Source organism: Antechinus flavipes, chromosome 2 (assembly GCF_016432865.1).
Source record: "Antechinus flavipes isolate AdamAnt ecotype Samford, QLD, Australia chromosome 2, AdamAnt_v2, whole genome shotgun sequence".
In the NCBI taxonomy this organism is placed as follows: Eukaryota; Metazoa; Chordata; class Mammalia; order Dasyuromorphia; family Dasyuridae; genus Antechinus; species Antechinus flavipes.
The window spans coordinates 531,659,915-531,676,271 of NC_067399.1; the positions used below are offsets into that span (position 1 = coordinate 531,659,915).

Here is a 16,357-nt window from a genome sequence, read left to right on the forward strand (position 1 = left end):
AAGAAAAAATTAAAACTAAACGATACAAAATTTATGATAAACTTAGTCCTAGAAAATAAAGACATTTCCTTTCCTGCTCCCCCTTTTCTATATATGCCAATATATTACGGGTAAAAAAAAGAACGATCTTTTTTTATGTATTGACTGCAAACACTGCAAAGTTTTTCCTAGTTATTCTTTCTTAAAGGGAATTGATTCTGGAAGGTGGTGAAGAAATACACTAAAAACTACATGTGACAAATATAAAGAAAACTGATGACTAAGCTTAAAAAAAAAAAACAAAAAAAAACACCCTAGAAAACAATTCCTTTATGATAGACTTCCCTAACTCCAGAGATCACCTGCTTTAATTTCTAGACCATCTATTTGTACCATATAATTCATCATTTCACTACATTTTAATTTACATTCTCTTTCTTTTATATATTTTAACTTCCCTAAACAGATTTTTAAGTTCATATAAGACAAAGACTCTCATATGTTTGCATTCTTCTAAGTGTTACCATGCTATGCACAAAAATTAAGTATTTAACTGCATGTCAAACGACTATTCAAGCTGATCTAATAAAAGTAGAAATGGATTTAGTGATAAAAGCTCTCATTTAATGAACCAAGTTGTATAGTCTCATAAAAGTATAACAATGACCCCCCAACTTATTTATGAAAATTATTAGTTATTAAAAACTTCTAATCTGTCCTCATAGAAACTTTACAAATGTTTAGGTTCTTAATTTACTGACAAGAACTTTCTTTAACCCACAAATCTCATAATACTAAATTGCAAAACTACACATTAATAATTTTTTAAAAAGCAAAATGGCAAAAGGTCAAGCAACAATCTGGAAAGTAAGGATAGGAATGGCTCTGGGAGAATGGAGGCAAAATGGGGAGATTTAGGCAAATGTAAAAAATAAAACATATCAATTTTTTGATAAATTAAAAATTTTTTAATTGATAAAACTTGTTTTGAAAAAGGAAAGAAAGGTAGTGGGAAATGTGCCCCAAAACAAGTTTGACAGCAAATATCGTGGTTTTGTTGTTTTTTAAAATAAGGGATTTTGAAGCATATTTGCAAGATAAAAAGAATCATTAGGGTGAATGTATATCTTCAGTCTTTCAAGAGATAATTGATGAAACTAATCCAGAAAGGAATGAGGAATGAATAACAAATTGAAGGATTAAGCTTTGGCAAAGGCAAATGTCTTTTCACAGTCTGAAGCAAGAAGAGGATGAAGCCAAGAGAAAAAAAAAAAGGAATGGAAGAAAAATGCTGAACAAAATCTCAAATAGCATTAATTTTTCCAATCATGTAGCAGAAACTGGATTACTGGAAACAATGTTAGGCTATGAAATCAGTCAAAGTGTGTGAATTCAAAATCTACCTCTGATATGACCATGTCATAGGAATTAAGCCCTAGTTTTTTCATCTGTTAATTGCATTTCCAGGGCTATGAGGCAAAAATAATGTATAATCTCACCTCTACACAAGTGGTGGGAGAGGAAAGAGAACAGTCAAGGGTTTAAATAGAACGTATCTCAGAAAAAGGGAAGATCATTTAGAATTCCAAGTATTTCATGAATGCATGAATCAAAAAAGAGTAGGAACAAATGGTACATATAGGTTAATGCTATACACATCATGGCCTATTTTCTAATTCCAATGTCACATAACTTACTATAAACAAGTAAATGAATAAGACATGTATATATACAAAGAGAAAAGAATTTTGTACTTGGATTATATATCTCTTCAGAACACATGGAAGATTTATGTTTGAGATGAAAAACTGATTTTGTGGATTCAAGGAAAAACTTAGTCCTGTGGTATTTTTCCCCCCATTTATATCATTGGCATATATTAAGGACCCACTTAGTCAATAAGACCATAATTGTGTTGCTTATGAAATTGTAATCAGAATAATCTTCTAGTGCAGAAATCTGAAAGCTTCACAAAAAGTTTGTCACAAAATTCTTCAAAAAGCCTTGTATGAGACTTGGAAGAAAGAAGGAAGTAGAGAGGGAAAGAGAACAGTCTTTGAAAATGCCCAGATTCAGAGGATTTTATATTTGGTCTTAGAGGCAGTAGGAAAATACTGAAGTTTACGGAATGGGGGGTGTGTGTCAGAGAGAGAGAGCGAGAGAGAGAGATGGGAGGGAAGGAGTGAGCGACAGACAGACAGACACTAGAGTATTAGGATGATCAACAGAGGTGAACAGAAGATGAACTGGAGAAGGAACATCTGTAAGCAGGAAATTAACCAGAAGGCTACCTCTAATAGTAGAGGTGTAGAAAAGTGACTGGGTCCTCAAAGGATAGATATTATCTAGCAGATTCTACATCAAGCTGAAAAGGATTCATTTTATGAAAAAGGGATCCATTCATCTGATTAACTGAGATAATTAACAAAGAAAAGATTAAAGGGGAATCAGATTGACACATAGTCCAGCAAGGACTGCCTCTGCCAAGGACCAGCTTAGTCAGCTTAAACTAAATACAGAAAGATTGTCATGAGTAGGCTGGCCATGACGATTGATTCTTTGGTGATGGTAATCCATGAAAATAGATTAAAAAAAAAATAGTAAATAAATACACAAAACCACACTCAGGCCTTCATAACTTTCTTCAGTTTCAATAGAGCCAGTAATACAACAAAAGAGAGGCAGAATATGTTAATGTACAGATTATGTGAATGAAGTCACTCCTTAGATTCAGCAATGCTATTACTAAAAGCACGTACAGTTTTATAAGGTCAATTACAAAAATGTCCTATAAATAGCAAAATATTATGGCAACAGTTTATTGTAGGGAAAAAAAAAAACACCTGGAAACAAAATGAATGCTCATTAATTAAGGAACAGTAAACAAATTGTGGTATATGGATATAATAGAATACAAACAGGTAATTCAGAAACAAATGTATGGAGTGGTTCAATTAAAAAAAAGCAGAATCAAGAAAATCACATTAATGACAAATAAAATATTAAAAGTAGCTACTCTCAAACTATAATGAATAATTTCTAGTGCCAGAAAACTGATGATATACCTGAATGATAGGGGATTAAAATATAGGATGAAATATACATTTTCAGATACAACTGCTGTGTTAGTTGGTTAAGATGAAATATGTTTTATGCCATGGGGTAACAAAAGGCAATTGGAAAACTTAACAAAAATAAAACCATGGTTTTCTCTATTATAGATCTATATCTATTATAGAGGATCAGAAATAGATCCTGAAAATCAAATCAATAATATAGTTGAATACCTGTGACATAAATTCAAAGTCTGAGAACATTAGATAAAGCACTAAGAGACAGTGAAACTGCATCTTAATAGCCAGTTTGTTTTTTCTTTTATAAAAAGGACACTTTCAATTCATGTCTCAAACTCTAGGCAATTCTTTTGAATTAATTGTTCATTGAAACTGCTATCTCAGAAGTTATCAAGGACCTCTTAATTGCCAAATATATTTTTTTTTCTCAACTCACTCTTTCCAAAGTTCTTTATTCACTTCTCAATAATCTTGCCTGTTTTTTTGTGACTGCTACTTCTTGGTTCTTCTACTTGTTTTGCCACTTTGCTTCCTTTGCTAGATTACCATACATGTCATTCCCCAAACCTATGTGCAACTAAGGTGCTGATTCAATTAACACTAGCTTCCATAACCTAACTACCTACTTCATTCCTATACCAACAGCTTATCAGAAGTCTGGTGGGTACCTCAAAGACAGTCAGAACAGAATTCATTACCTTTTCTCCTAAAACCTCACGTTTTAAGTTTTTTTTTCATGCATCTTATCATCCCTCTAGTCACTCAGGTTAACCACCTTGGAATACTGTTGATTCTTTCTTCTACCTTATTCCTCATATGCTTAAAGATGATTCTACCTCCAGAACATTTTATGTTTTTCTTTCTAATAATCCTTGTTTTTAAAAAAATTACTCTTGCCAAAATTAGTCACTTTCAGTCTACCCTCCTTAATGTCTGAAGCATCTGACACTTAGCCACTTCCTCCCTTTACTAGTGTTTCTTTGGCTCCCAACTTATATCACCTGGACTCAAAGAAATTTCTTAGTTTTCTCTGAATCCAGTCTCTATGCTCTCCAATTGCAAACTCCATATTCCATTTTATGTGATATTCCAAAAGCACAGATGTGACTATATCAATTCCCTGCTTGTAAACATCTCTGGACTCTCCTGTCTCTCTATTAAAATACCCATTTCTCTCTTAAGATACTGAAAGCCCTTCCCAATCTGATTCCATTCCACTCTCCAGGTTTACCATATAATAATATTGCTCTTCCCACACTCTATACTTCAAACTGGTCTGTTTGCTGTTAGCCTCTGTCTGACATTCCAACTCCACTAAAGCTTCCATGACTTTGCACAGACTGTCTCCAGGAATAAAATGTATTTCCTGCTGATCTTTGCCTCTTATAATCCCAATCTTCTTGCAAGGTTTGGCTCAAGATTTAACCTCTACAAAAAGCCTTTCCTGACCAGCACTCTAGTTCCTTCAAATCATTCCAAAGATATGCTTTTTTTTCTTTTCCATTACATTTTGTATTTATTGTATTTATACATACTGTATGTATTGCATTAAAGGAAAGAGAATGGGCTAAAATTTATTTGAAAAACTGTATAAGGTTTTTTCAATGATTCAAGCAGCTCTTTGACACCAAAACAATTCGCTATTCTCCTCGTGAGATCTTACAGCCAAGTCTTTAAATTAACAACAGTATCAAAAATCAAAACTATGGGTGATCCAAAGGAAAATGGAAAGATACTTAGTGGGTATATAGCAAATTATCAATTATATCTCACGCACAGAAAGTGCATGACCACTTAACCAATAGACAGCCTATTAATCAAATCATTCAAACTTAAAGAGGGGGAGAGGGAGGCAGGATGGAGAATTTTTAGATAAGAGTTCTAAAAACAGGAAACAACAGGATAAGAAATGATGGCTTATTCAATACAAGAATTAACACTAGCTTCCATAGACAACAGAGTAAACACAACTTGATTCTTAATACCCCTGATTTTTGTTGTTGTTTTTCCAATTTGTAACCAAGAACACAAGTAGGACAAATATTTCTAAATCAATTCTTCAAGCATTAGCCAAAATAACTGAAATCTTCGCTCCAAACCCTCCCTGAAGTTTCATGATGCTAATGTGGAATAAGATATATGAAGTTTATATATTACACTAGATCTATATTTTATATATTTATAATTTATTTTAATTATACTAGATTCTAGATCATATTAAATGTAACTGTGAAAGATTACTGCTATCCTAACAAATTGATTAATCTTAGAAAATCTTATTCCAAATAGCCATATAATTTATTTTTAATCAAATATGATGTTTATAGTCATTCCCACTGAAAGAGGAATAGCCTATCTTTGGTCAAGAATGACCTCTCCCTATGGGTCAGCTAGGTGGCACAGTGGATAGAGCCCAGCTCTGAAGTCAGGAGGACCTAAATTCAAATCAGGTCTCAGACACTTAACATTTCCCAGCTGTGTGACCCTGGGCAAGTCACTTAACCTCAATTGCCCTGGGGGAGGGGGAGGAGAATAACCTCTCTCCAGTTTCTACGCAGAAAATTAAAAAAAAAAAAAATTTACATAGTCTTGAGTTATATAACTTTTTCCAAGAATACAATCATAGATGAGAATTGTCAAATTATCATAAGTAGGTAGTGATATGATTGTGAAAGTTAATTAACAAATTAAATTAATGTGCAGTCCTTGACAGCAGGAACTATTTGTTTTTCTATTTTATATTTCTATGCTTGGCATAGTGCTTTGCATAGTAATTCCATAAAATGCTCCTTAATTCATTAAATATTTTTAAAAACCTGGCAGTTGTTTTTATTATGCCTGGAGTTAAACAAGTTTAAGAAGCCAGAAGAAATGGCAAGGTATTTTGTATGTACCCAATGAAACTTAGTGTCAGAAAAAAAAACTATTGAATAGTGTCTGATTAGCATTATATTAAAGATGCAGCAAATAAAACTTATAATACAGTCACATCTAACTTAAGTTTTTCTTTAATCTGTCTTTAGGGTAAAAAAGGGTAAATAAACAGTGAAGAGAAATAACTTATCTCCTATCCTATATATAGGCTATTAAAATGCTGATTAAAAATAAAAACTGTATCTCTACATTGAAAAAGGAATGGTTAAACAGGACTCAAAATGACAAGCTAATCCATATATTATTGCATAAAACCCAAACCCAACTTTGTACATAGATAACTGCAATTCCTTAAAAACTTAATTTTTTATAAGGTCTTTCCTTCAATTAGTCTAATTACCTGAAGTTTTGCCACAGTGTTTTAAAATAAAATTAAGGAACTTCATTAATCTGGCACCATTGAGGAAAATAAATTTTCCAAATATGTATGTTTCCCAGCCAACAGTATCATTATTATGTAGTACCATTAATTATAGATTTCTTATAAATCTAAACAAAAATATATTACACCTTCCCTGACTTTATTTAACAAAAACCTAATTTTTTTTTTGTTTTCTTAAAGAAAAATTGTACATGCTTATTAATTCAATTGCTCCCTGGACCTATAAGGGTGTATAACGGTTTTCCTCTACAAAAAATGTCTTATGATTCAAGTTGTCAACTTTTTGAAAGTTTCTGTCTTTTCCTTGGGTTTCTGTTGCTTTCAAAAAACAAGTTTTCTTCTAGTAACTCCCACTTCACCACTTTTTATTTGCTATGGATTGGGGAAAAATTAAAATTACCCAATTAATAAAACTATCTAAAGACAGACTAGGCTCTAAAAGAGGAAGAACATTTTTGGGAGTAAATAACTTGGGCTTTGGTACATTTTTCCTCATACATCTAAGTTGAGAGCCAATGATGTAGTAGAAAAGTACTTGTAGCCTCTGGACTGCAAATTTCCCAGGGTAAACAAATCAGATGAAAGTTTAATTGGGAAATATTTAACAAAATAAAAATACATAGATGACAGATGTCAAGTCTTAGTTTTCAAAGTGTGTGGCCTACAGGAATCTTTTTCAATTTCAAGTTTTACACACCACTGGTATAGTGAATGGAGCAGGGAAACCAGAATTCAAATCCTGTCTCAGATACTTACTACATGACCCAAATCAAGTCATTTTTTAACCTGTGTCTTTTATTTTCATATATTAAATCAGAGTAGTAACCAAAACCTATCTTAATGGATTTTAATTTTCCTATGATAATGGGAAGCACTCATGTAAAATAAAAATTCTAATTTTTCTAATAAATTTCTAATAAATACTCTGCAATTTCAGGGTTTTTTTGCTATTTTCTTATGCTTTTCCAAAGTTCAATTCATCAAATAAGTAACATCTGAACACTTTTGTATAATATGTTGAAGAATACAAACTATAAAATTGATAGTATAAGGATTTTCAATCTATTTTGTCATGGATCCCTTCCTGGAATGTTTTAAAATGCATTTTATATAAATATATATATATATATATATATATATATAAAATCATAAGGGAAATCAATTATACTGAAAAACTGTTATCCCAACTTTTTTTTTTTTTTTTTAAACTTCATGAACTCAGGTTAAGAATATCTAAGTCAGGGGCAGCTAGATAGTGCAGTGGAGAGAACATTTATGAAAATTCAAATCTAATCTCAGACACTTTTATCACTTACTAATCCCTTAATCCAAATGCCAAAGTGGCACATGCCTATAATCCCAACTAACAGGGAAACTGAGGCTGGTGTATGTATGATCTGAGCTCAGTCCTTAGCTGCAGTAATGCTATGGTAAAGTCCCAAAAATACAGGGCCACTCAGCTGCCTAAATAGAATAGAACTAGGCTACATGAGAAAACAGTTAAGTTAAAGCTTCCAAGATGAGAAATAACAGGATGAGGCTTATGAATGATAGGTACACTTCCAGCCAGGGAGAGGTAGGGAAATCTAATCTCAAGAATTGGAGAGAGGGTAGTAAGAAAAAGAAGAGGGGAAAATGGAGGGAGAAGAGGACAGAAAAAGAGGAATGGAGAGGGAGAAGTACCCATCAAGTATTTTGACAAGAAGTCAAGTACTTTACATAGAAATTAACTGACAGGCCCCCAAATTGAAATAATGTTCAAAGAATTCATTTCAGTGTCCTTAATTTGGCACAGATTTTTCCCTAATTTCTTCTTGTGAGAACTTGAAAAAAAAATTAAAATGTTTTATTTAATAATCATAAAAATACTATCTGAACTATTTGAAATTCTCATATTCCTAGTTATCAATGATGACTATTTTACTATATGTTTCTTTGTAATTTACAGAATTTTCAAAATAGCACTAGAAGGAATTAATCAGGGTTATAATAATTTGCCATAAGTTCTGAAATAAACCTTATTAAGTACTCACTGACATAGTTAAGAGATAAAAATTTAGGAATTTAGGCTTAAAGAGAACAGTCCAGTTTAATAGGAGAAACAGCTAAAGAAAAACAATTCTACTAAAGTCCAGAAGAGTAAAATTAAAATAGATGGCCTCCCCAAAACCACTTTAAAGTCTCACATAATTGAAATGCTTGATAAAATTGATAAAATTATAAAAATTAAGTTCTGATTATAGATGAGAAAAAATGGAGAGAAGGAAGAGTTCAAACAGTTACAAAGTTATTAATTACAGTAATATGCATTGATGTGAATTCTTTTACTATGGGATATTATAACTAAATTGGTACCAATTTATCTAATGAAACTGAATTTGGCAAGAAAAAAGTTTAATTTTAAAAATTGTAAAAAAAAAAAAGGGGGGGGGGGAAGAAAATTAGAATTTTCTGTCCTATTTTTTTTCCCTCCTACCCCTTCTCTTATATTAGGAAAGGCATAGATATCATGAAGTGATTAGTAATATGATAACAAAGTTCAGGTTTTTAGGTCAAGGTCATGTCAAATCAATCTTATATACAAAATGATTTAAGTTCCCTCCCTTCCCCCAAACACTGGCAATGTTTGCCATGAAGTCTTCCTTGATCTAAGGCAGCAAAATGCCATTGGCAAATAGCAAAGTATAGCATTATATAAACAGGGCAAATAGCACAAAAGTATAAACTAGTTATATAACATACACATTTTCAAAGCTTTTAACAACCTTTGCTTTTGGCTGCTGCTTTCTTGTTAGAAGTATCACCCGAAGAGGACAGGTCAATATTATCAGGATCACCTCCTTCCTCTTCAATTGCCTGTGTTAGAAAGGTAGGTTAATATACAAATTCTATTTAAATGGATATTTTAATAATAAAATAAAATTTATCTAAATTGACCTTTAGAAATGAAATGAAGAGGAACATATCTCACATCTCTTGAAAATACAAAATATTAAAACAGGCAGTCCTATCATAGAACCTACTTCAAGAAATTAAGATACTTAAAATAGTATTTAAGGCATAGTTGCAGAAGTAACTATTACACAAATAGTAAAATCAGATTGTAACAAGCTCATGTTAAAGAATAACAATGGGGTTGGGGAATTAAATAGAAACCCATGGGGGGAGGGGAGCAACGGAATATTAATTGGACAACTAATTACTAAGATCTACTTAAGTATTATATATCAAGAGTCATTTAAATGTATTAACAAGTGTTGTCTTTATTCTTGTGATGCAATTTTTCCCTCCCCCACAATCCCAACATACCCAGAAATAAACAAGAGGTTCAACCGTTGAAAGCCCAACCGTTACTGTGGGATGTGGGGATTTAAAAGATGGTCAACTATATAAAGATTTACATAGCTATATTTATCTGTGTAGATCTCTATACTATCTCTAGATCATTCTATATACACTTACAATTATATAGATTTATCCCTAGACATAATCTCTATATATACATAAATCTATGCATATAGATCTCTAAATGTAAAGATATCCATGTGTTATAAAATACATTGTTATCTAAATTTAGTATACACATAATGTGACATTAATTTATGCATATTACAGAATGTGTATCTATTTTTGATTAAGTGTATATCAAGAATGTCTATTTCAGACCATGTTAACTATATAACATAGTCCACATTACGTAGAAAATGTATATCTCTACATACATAATCTGTATTCCACAGAAATAGATATTAATTGGTTATCCCATCTAACTACCAATTTAATTATGGTAAACACAGAGCCGTTGAAGCCAGACACGCTAACTTTACGGAAATCTATTAAGTGCCCGTCCCCCCTCAAACCAAGAGATCGCCATGCGCTCGCCTCCTGCACATGCCCCTCCTCAGCTTCTTAAATCGCCTTCGTTGCTCTGAAGAACCCGGTGGGCCGCCGCGGCGCGGATGCAGCGAGGCTCGGTGCAGGGGAGCCTAGAACCCGCTCGCGAGCATCATGGCCCGACCCGTGAACCCGAGGCGGGAAGGGGGGAGGGGAGCGGGCAACCCGGCGGACCCAGGTAGAGGTGGGCGTGGGGATATGGATAGGGCGCGGGGGAGAAGATGCAGCAACCCCCACAATAGCCCCTTCCTCACAAACATAACCCTTCGGGCCCAAGAAGCTCCAGGCAAACCCAACGGCAGCGTCCTATGAGTAAAGAGAAGAGGGCGGGTAGCGCGGCCTAGGACCGCGCAGGACGCCGCCCCCTCTCCTTCGCTTCCCCAGCCGGGCCTCACCTGCTTGAGTCGGGAAACGAGCACGTTTTTCACCCCGTTAATGTCCAGGTTCCGCCGCTTCAACTCTGATTTAAGATCGATCACCCGCAGGTCGCTGATCTTCTTACTCTCCGACTGCCCCGAGGCTGCAGAGGTGGCAGAGGAGGAACCAGAGGCGGTGGCGGCCATTTTAGAGAGAGAGAACGCAGCGGAGGCAGCTCCTGAGCTGCAGGGCGAGGGCGGCGGCGGCTTCACCAACTTCGAGCCCGGCCCGAGATCCCAGCCTGTCTCTCACTGCTGCGCACAATGAACCACTGGCCCCGCCCCTCGTCCCACCCCGCCGCAATCAGCCGCGGAAAGCACCCGGATGGAAGGAGACGCCTGCGCACTGGCGACCAATTTACGCTGCCCCTGAGGGGGAACCTGCGCACTAAGGCTTCTGGGCTTGGGAGCCCAACCCCCTCCCACCCGGCTACCTGAAGAGTGCTGCCCTCTTTCGCCCTTACGCGAGGTGTGAGGTCAGACAAGTTTTAACTGCAGTAACGTTCACTGAGCCATCGTTCCATTGGTTGTGTGGTTTTCTTTCCCTTTTTCTTTTCTTTTCTTTTTTTTTTTTTGAAGAATTAAAGGCATTGAGTGCCAACAAAATGCTAAACATCGTAAAACATAAGCAAGCACTTGGCACTTAATAAATGCTTGTTGAATGATTGAGTGGGCTGTGACATCCCAATCGTCACCATTAAACAGTCTGCTTTAGTGGCCTTTTCTAGATCTTCCTCTATTTACTTATAGGACAGATTGAAATTTCAGTAAAGAGACACAAATTTCTTTGCCAATCCACTTGCGTGGCCCAAGCCCCAAATGCTGTTCTGCAAAATCAAAAAATATGCTTTCTAAAAGTCAAACACTAGGAGTTCTTGCTCCCTCACAAGCAATGATCATTGTTTTTACACGAAGGAAATTAAGACTCCAAGAAGAGTGATAATCTCTTTGAAGAATCACTTTAACAGGTAAGTATCTATTCTTGGATTATTCCTATTAATCATTATTATCATGTACATGGAATTAAAACTGTTACATCTCTTTTTAAAATATTTCTCCCCATTTCATGTAAATTTTTTAAAAATATTTATTTATTTTTTAAGTTCCAAACTCTTATCTCTTCATTTTCCCCTCCCCCCACTAACATAGTAAACAATCTGATGTAGGTTATAAATGTGCAATCATGTAAAATATTTCCATATTAGTTATTTTGTGCAAGAAAAGGAACAGGAAGGAAGGAAAGGAGTGAAAATGAAAGAAAAGGAGAGAGGGAGGGAGGGAAAAATAGTATGTTTCAGTTTGTATTCAGATGTCATCTCCATTTTTTTGGAAATCCACAACATTTTTCATCATGAGTTCTTTGAGATTATCTTTGGATCATTGTATTGTTCAAAATAGCTAAGTAATTCACAATTTTTATTTGCAAATTAAAAAAAAATCTCTTTGGAATATAGACCCATCTTGGTATTGCTGAATTCAAAGGTTATGCAGTTTTATAGCTCTTTGGGCATAGTTCTAAAATGCTCTCCAGAATGGTTGGATCAGTTTATAATTGCATCAACAATGCTTTACTATCCCAATTTTCCAACATCCTCTTCAACATTTACTTTTCTTTTTTAAAAAAAATCATATATGCCAATCTGTTGGCTATGAGGTGGTATAGTTGTTTTAATTTGCATTTCTCTAATCAATAGTGATTTAGGGCATTTTTCCATATAAGTGTCACATCTCTTAACCACAGATCTGCTTCCTGAAATTCAAGCTTTAATATTTGAATCTTGTGACCCATTGCAAGGGGTTTTTGTTTATTTGGCATTTTGTTATTTTTTTTGTAGGGTTGTGGGTCAGTTCTCTCCTTTAATGAATCTATGTTTGTAGAGAGATGTGAAACTATCAGATTTAGTTCAAAAAGAAGTAGGTTTTTAGAAGGATTCTCTAAGACAATACAAATTCCTTCAATTAGTTTACCCACTCAAGTTCTCTTAATTGCACAAATTTTGGCATCATTTTTGACTCCTATCTCATGAGCAACACATGAGATCACTGTAAGAGATACGTAATTGTTCTTCCCTTTCAGCATCTCTTTTCTTGAAGTCACATTATATATATATTGCCATCTAATATGTTGCCCAGAAAGAATACTAGATTTGGAGTCAGAGGATCTGTGTTCATTTACATTCCCAGCTCAGCTATTTACTACCAATGTGTCCTTGCCAAGTAACAACTTCTCTGGGCTTTAATTTCCTCAGCATTAAAATTTTTCATGGTCATTTCAAGGTCAAGCTCTGTTTCTACACCTATAAAGTGAGAAGATTGGATTAGGTGACTTCTTAAGGTGTTTTATCTAAAACAATGGATTACCAACCCATGTAAATAAATTTTAGAGCTTTTGGTCCATGTCATAAACCTTCAAAGTATCTCAAGAATGGATGTGTCAATTTGCCCATTTGTCCTTGAATGAATCCCAAGACATGCTAATTAAGCCAATTAATTAAGTATTGACTTCATATCAATGAAGAAGCAATTAGAAATATCTTAACAAAGGAAGTTGGAGGGATATAGAATAGAAAATCATAAAAAGGGAAAGAATTCAGAGTTGTCAACGCCTAGAGAAAAAGCTGCAACTTTAACAAAAGCTAAAGATTAGAGAGAAGTACAGAAGAGAAAGCTAGCAGTAGAGGATAATGGTCAGTAACCAGTATCAGACTGGGAAACAAATGGTGGGAGAAGTATTTTTGCACTCAGAGAAGCTCTTTCTAAAAAGAGGGTCTAATGAAGAAACAGGTCCTAGTATCAAGGTTATAAATCCTTTTTTGAAGAACTCAGTTGAGAATTGCATAGACTTGAGGGAGGAAGAGGAAGCTATATATGGGTTTTGCCTGCATGTTTGTAACAGTAAAGCTGCTTTTGATACATTGTGGCTCTCAAACAATAACACTAATGGTAATAACTTATAAACACTTATTATAAACTTATAATAAACTTATAAACTGTACAGTTTACAGTGTGCTTTTCTTGAAACAATCCTGTTAGATGTAGCCTGCATCCCTCTTTGAGGAATTTAGTTAAAATAGGCAGAAGAGATATACAAAAATAATGGTGGTGGAAGGATTAAATGAAGATTTTTTTTCAGGATGTGGGCACTTGAAAATGAGGGTCAATGAAGTATTTTTGCATTTTTAAAATAATAGCTTTTTATTTTTCAAACTACATGCAAAGAATAGTTTTCAACATTCACCCTTGCAAAGCCTTGTCTTCCATATTTTTCTATGTACAACAAGCAATCCAATATAGGTGCAATTCCTTTAAATATATTTCCCAACTAATGGGTATTTACTCAGTTTCCAGTTCCTTGCCACTACAAAAAGGGGTACTACAAACATTTTTGCCTATATGGTCCTTTCCCCTTTTTTATGATCACTTTGGGATACAGACCCATTAGAGACATTGCTGGATCAAAGGATAAAGTATTTTTTTAAATGAACAAAAAGAGAGCCAAAAAATCACAGAAAAGTAGAATAGCTCTGAAAGTTAGGTTAAATTGAATGTATATTTTTCAAAGGCAGGCAATATATATATGTATGTATGTATACAGATATATATATATAAAATAAAGCATGTGCTTTAATGTAAACTGTTCTTTTCCTCTTCTACTATGCATATATACAGATGCTTATTTTGTTTGATATTAAGTTCAGAATAAATAAAAGGAAAAAAAATTCAAGTTAATACATATTCCCTTTTGTTTCAATGGAAGAGTTCAGCATAAGGACCATTTTTTGTGATAGTTCCCTATCATCTACAAAATCCAAACACTTTAGATGCATTTTTAAGGTCCTCTATAATCTCTCCCCAGTATGTTCTCTAACCTTATATTTGAACTATTCTTGTATCAAATCCTTTGTTGTTTTCAAGCAAGCTCCATGTTGTGCTTTGAAAGAGACCATGCTCATGCCCTGGTCTTTTGCTTATTCTCTTTTGCCTGTTTGGAACGGTCTCACTTTAATTCAATACTAATGTTTATCTAGTGTCAATCTAATTTAGAGGAATGACCTTTAGTAAAAGATTTAAATGACTGCTAGCCAGGTAAAGCCAGAGTTGTAACTAGGAATTGTTGTACCTGGTATGAGCACCATAAGCCCTACCCAGGCTAAGTTCCATAAAAAGCAGCAATGCTTGGAGAAAGGAAGCTGACACCTTACCATGGAGGTACACTGATACTCCAGGACACCAGAAGGCCACTGCTGGTGAGATGGTTTCATACTTTCAAAAGAAGATGGCCGTTTAGTGACTGCCTGTTTAAAATAATCTTAACTGGAAGCATCCCAGCAAGCTAGGAGAAAGCACCACATCAGTAAACCAGTCAGAGATCTAGCCCTGGGCAAATAGGCAGTTTCCAGCTTGTGCTGGAAGTGTACACTTGTGCTTCAATGTAATCCCCAGGGAAACACAGAAATACCCCATTATTTTCACCATAAGCCAGGTACCACCCCAGGGATTCTCATTCAACCCAACAACTTCCACCAGTGCCAGCCACTCCTTGCCCATCCTGCTCAATGCAGCACCAGATTTGAGTTCCTTGTGAGCCACTAGACAATCTTAGTGCAGCACCAGGGAAACCAAACCTGCAGCTTCTGACACAAGAATTCTGAGGCAATGTCCGTTCTTCTATTCTAAGAGCAGAACTCAAATCTAAAAGAAAGGGAAAAGGCCAAAAAAGGCAAGCAAAAAAATAATTAACCATAAAAAATTATTATAGTGCCTGGGAAGCTCAAGACACAAACTCAGAAGAGGACAATTGTGTCAAAACACCTTTGAAGAAGGTGCTTTGGGCTTTTGGGGGTTTTGTAAAACCCCAAAGAAAAACAAGTGTTCTCAAACCCTGAAACTCATGGAAGAGCTCAAAAAGGAACTTAAAAATCACTTTAGAAAGGCAAAAGAAAAATTGGGAAAAAAATTAAAGTGATGCAAGACAATTATGAAAAAAAAAGTTTTGGAAACAAGAATCTTGGAAAACAATTTGGAAAATAACAACTTAAAAAGTAGAATTGGCTAAATGGAAAAGGAAGTACAAAAAACTGAGGAAAAATAATATATTAAAAATTAGAAATGAGTAAAGCAGAAGCTAATGACTCTGTGACAAGAAGAATCAAGCCAATTAAAAAAATACAAAAAAGAAAGAAAATGTAAAATGCCTCTGGGTAAAAAACAACTGACCTGGAAAATGAATCTAAAAAGATCTATTAAAGCAATGGTATAAGAATCATTGGACTACCTGAAAGCCATAATCAAAAGGAAGACCTGGATAACATTTTTCAAGAAATTATGAAGACTACTCTGTTATCCTGGAACCAGTGGGCAAAACAGGCATTGAAAGAATTCACCAATCACCTCAGAAAAGAGATCATTAAAAACTCCAAGGAACAATTATAGCCAAATTTCAGTCTAGGAAAAAACAAGTGACCAGAAAGAATTCAGATATTTGAGCGCCTCCATCAGGATTACACAGCACTGAGCAGCTGCAATATTAAAGGATCAGAACTCATGGAACATATTTCATGAAGGTAAAGGAGCTAGGACTGCAACCAAGAATCGCCTACCAGGCAAAATTAAGCATAACATTTCAAGGGGGAAAATGTTTTCTTAAGAGTTGTAGAAAGATTTCAAGCTTTCATAAG

The 16,357-nt window shown here is 34.6% G+C and overlaps 1 protein-coding gene across 5 annotated transcripts in view; it reads right to left on the reverse strand.

Moving 5' to 3' along the window:
* SLTM (SAFB like transcription modulator) overlaps positions 1–10,938 on the reverse strand; it is a 39,804-nt gene extending 28,866 nt beyond the window's left edge. For all 5 annotated transcript variants that reach the window (XM_051980738.1, XM_051980737.1, XM_051980735.1 and 2 more), the window contains exons 1-2: positions 10,659–10,938; positions 9,135–9,225 (exon numbers count right to left, since the gene is read on the reverse strand). In XM_051980738.1, coding sequence (XP_051836698.1) covers positions 9,135–9,225; positions 10,659–10,826 — 259 coding nt within the window. In that variant the 5' untranslated portion in view covers positions 10,827–10,938. The remainder of the gene's footprint in view (positions 1–9,134; positions 9,226–10,658) is intronic.
* Between the last annotated feature and the right edge of the window lie 5,419 nt (positions 10,939–16,357).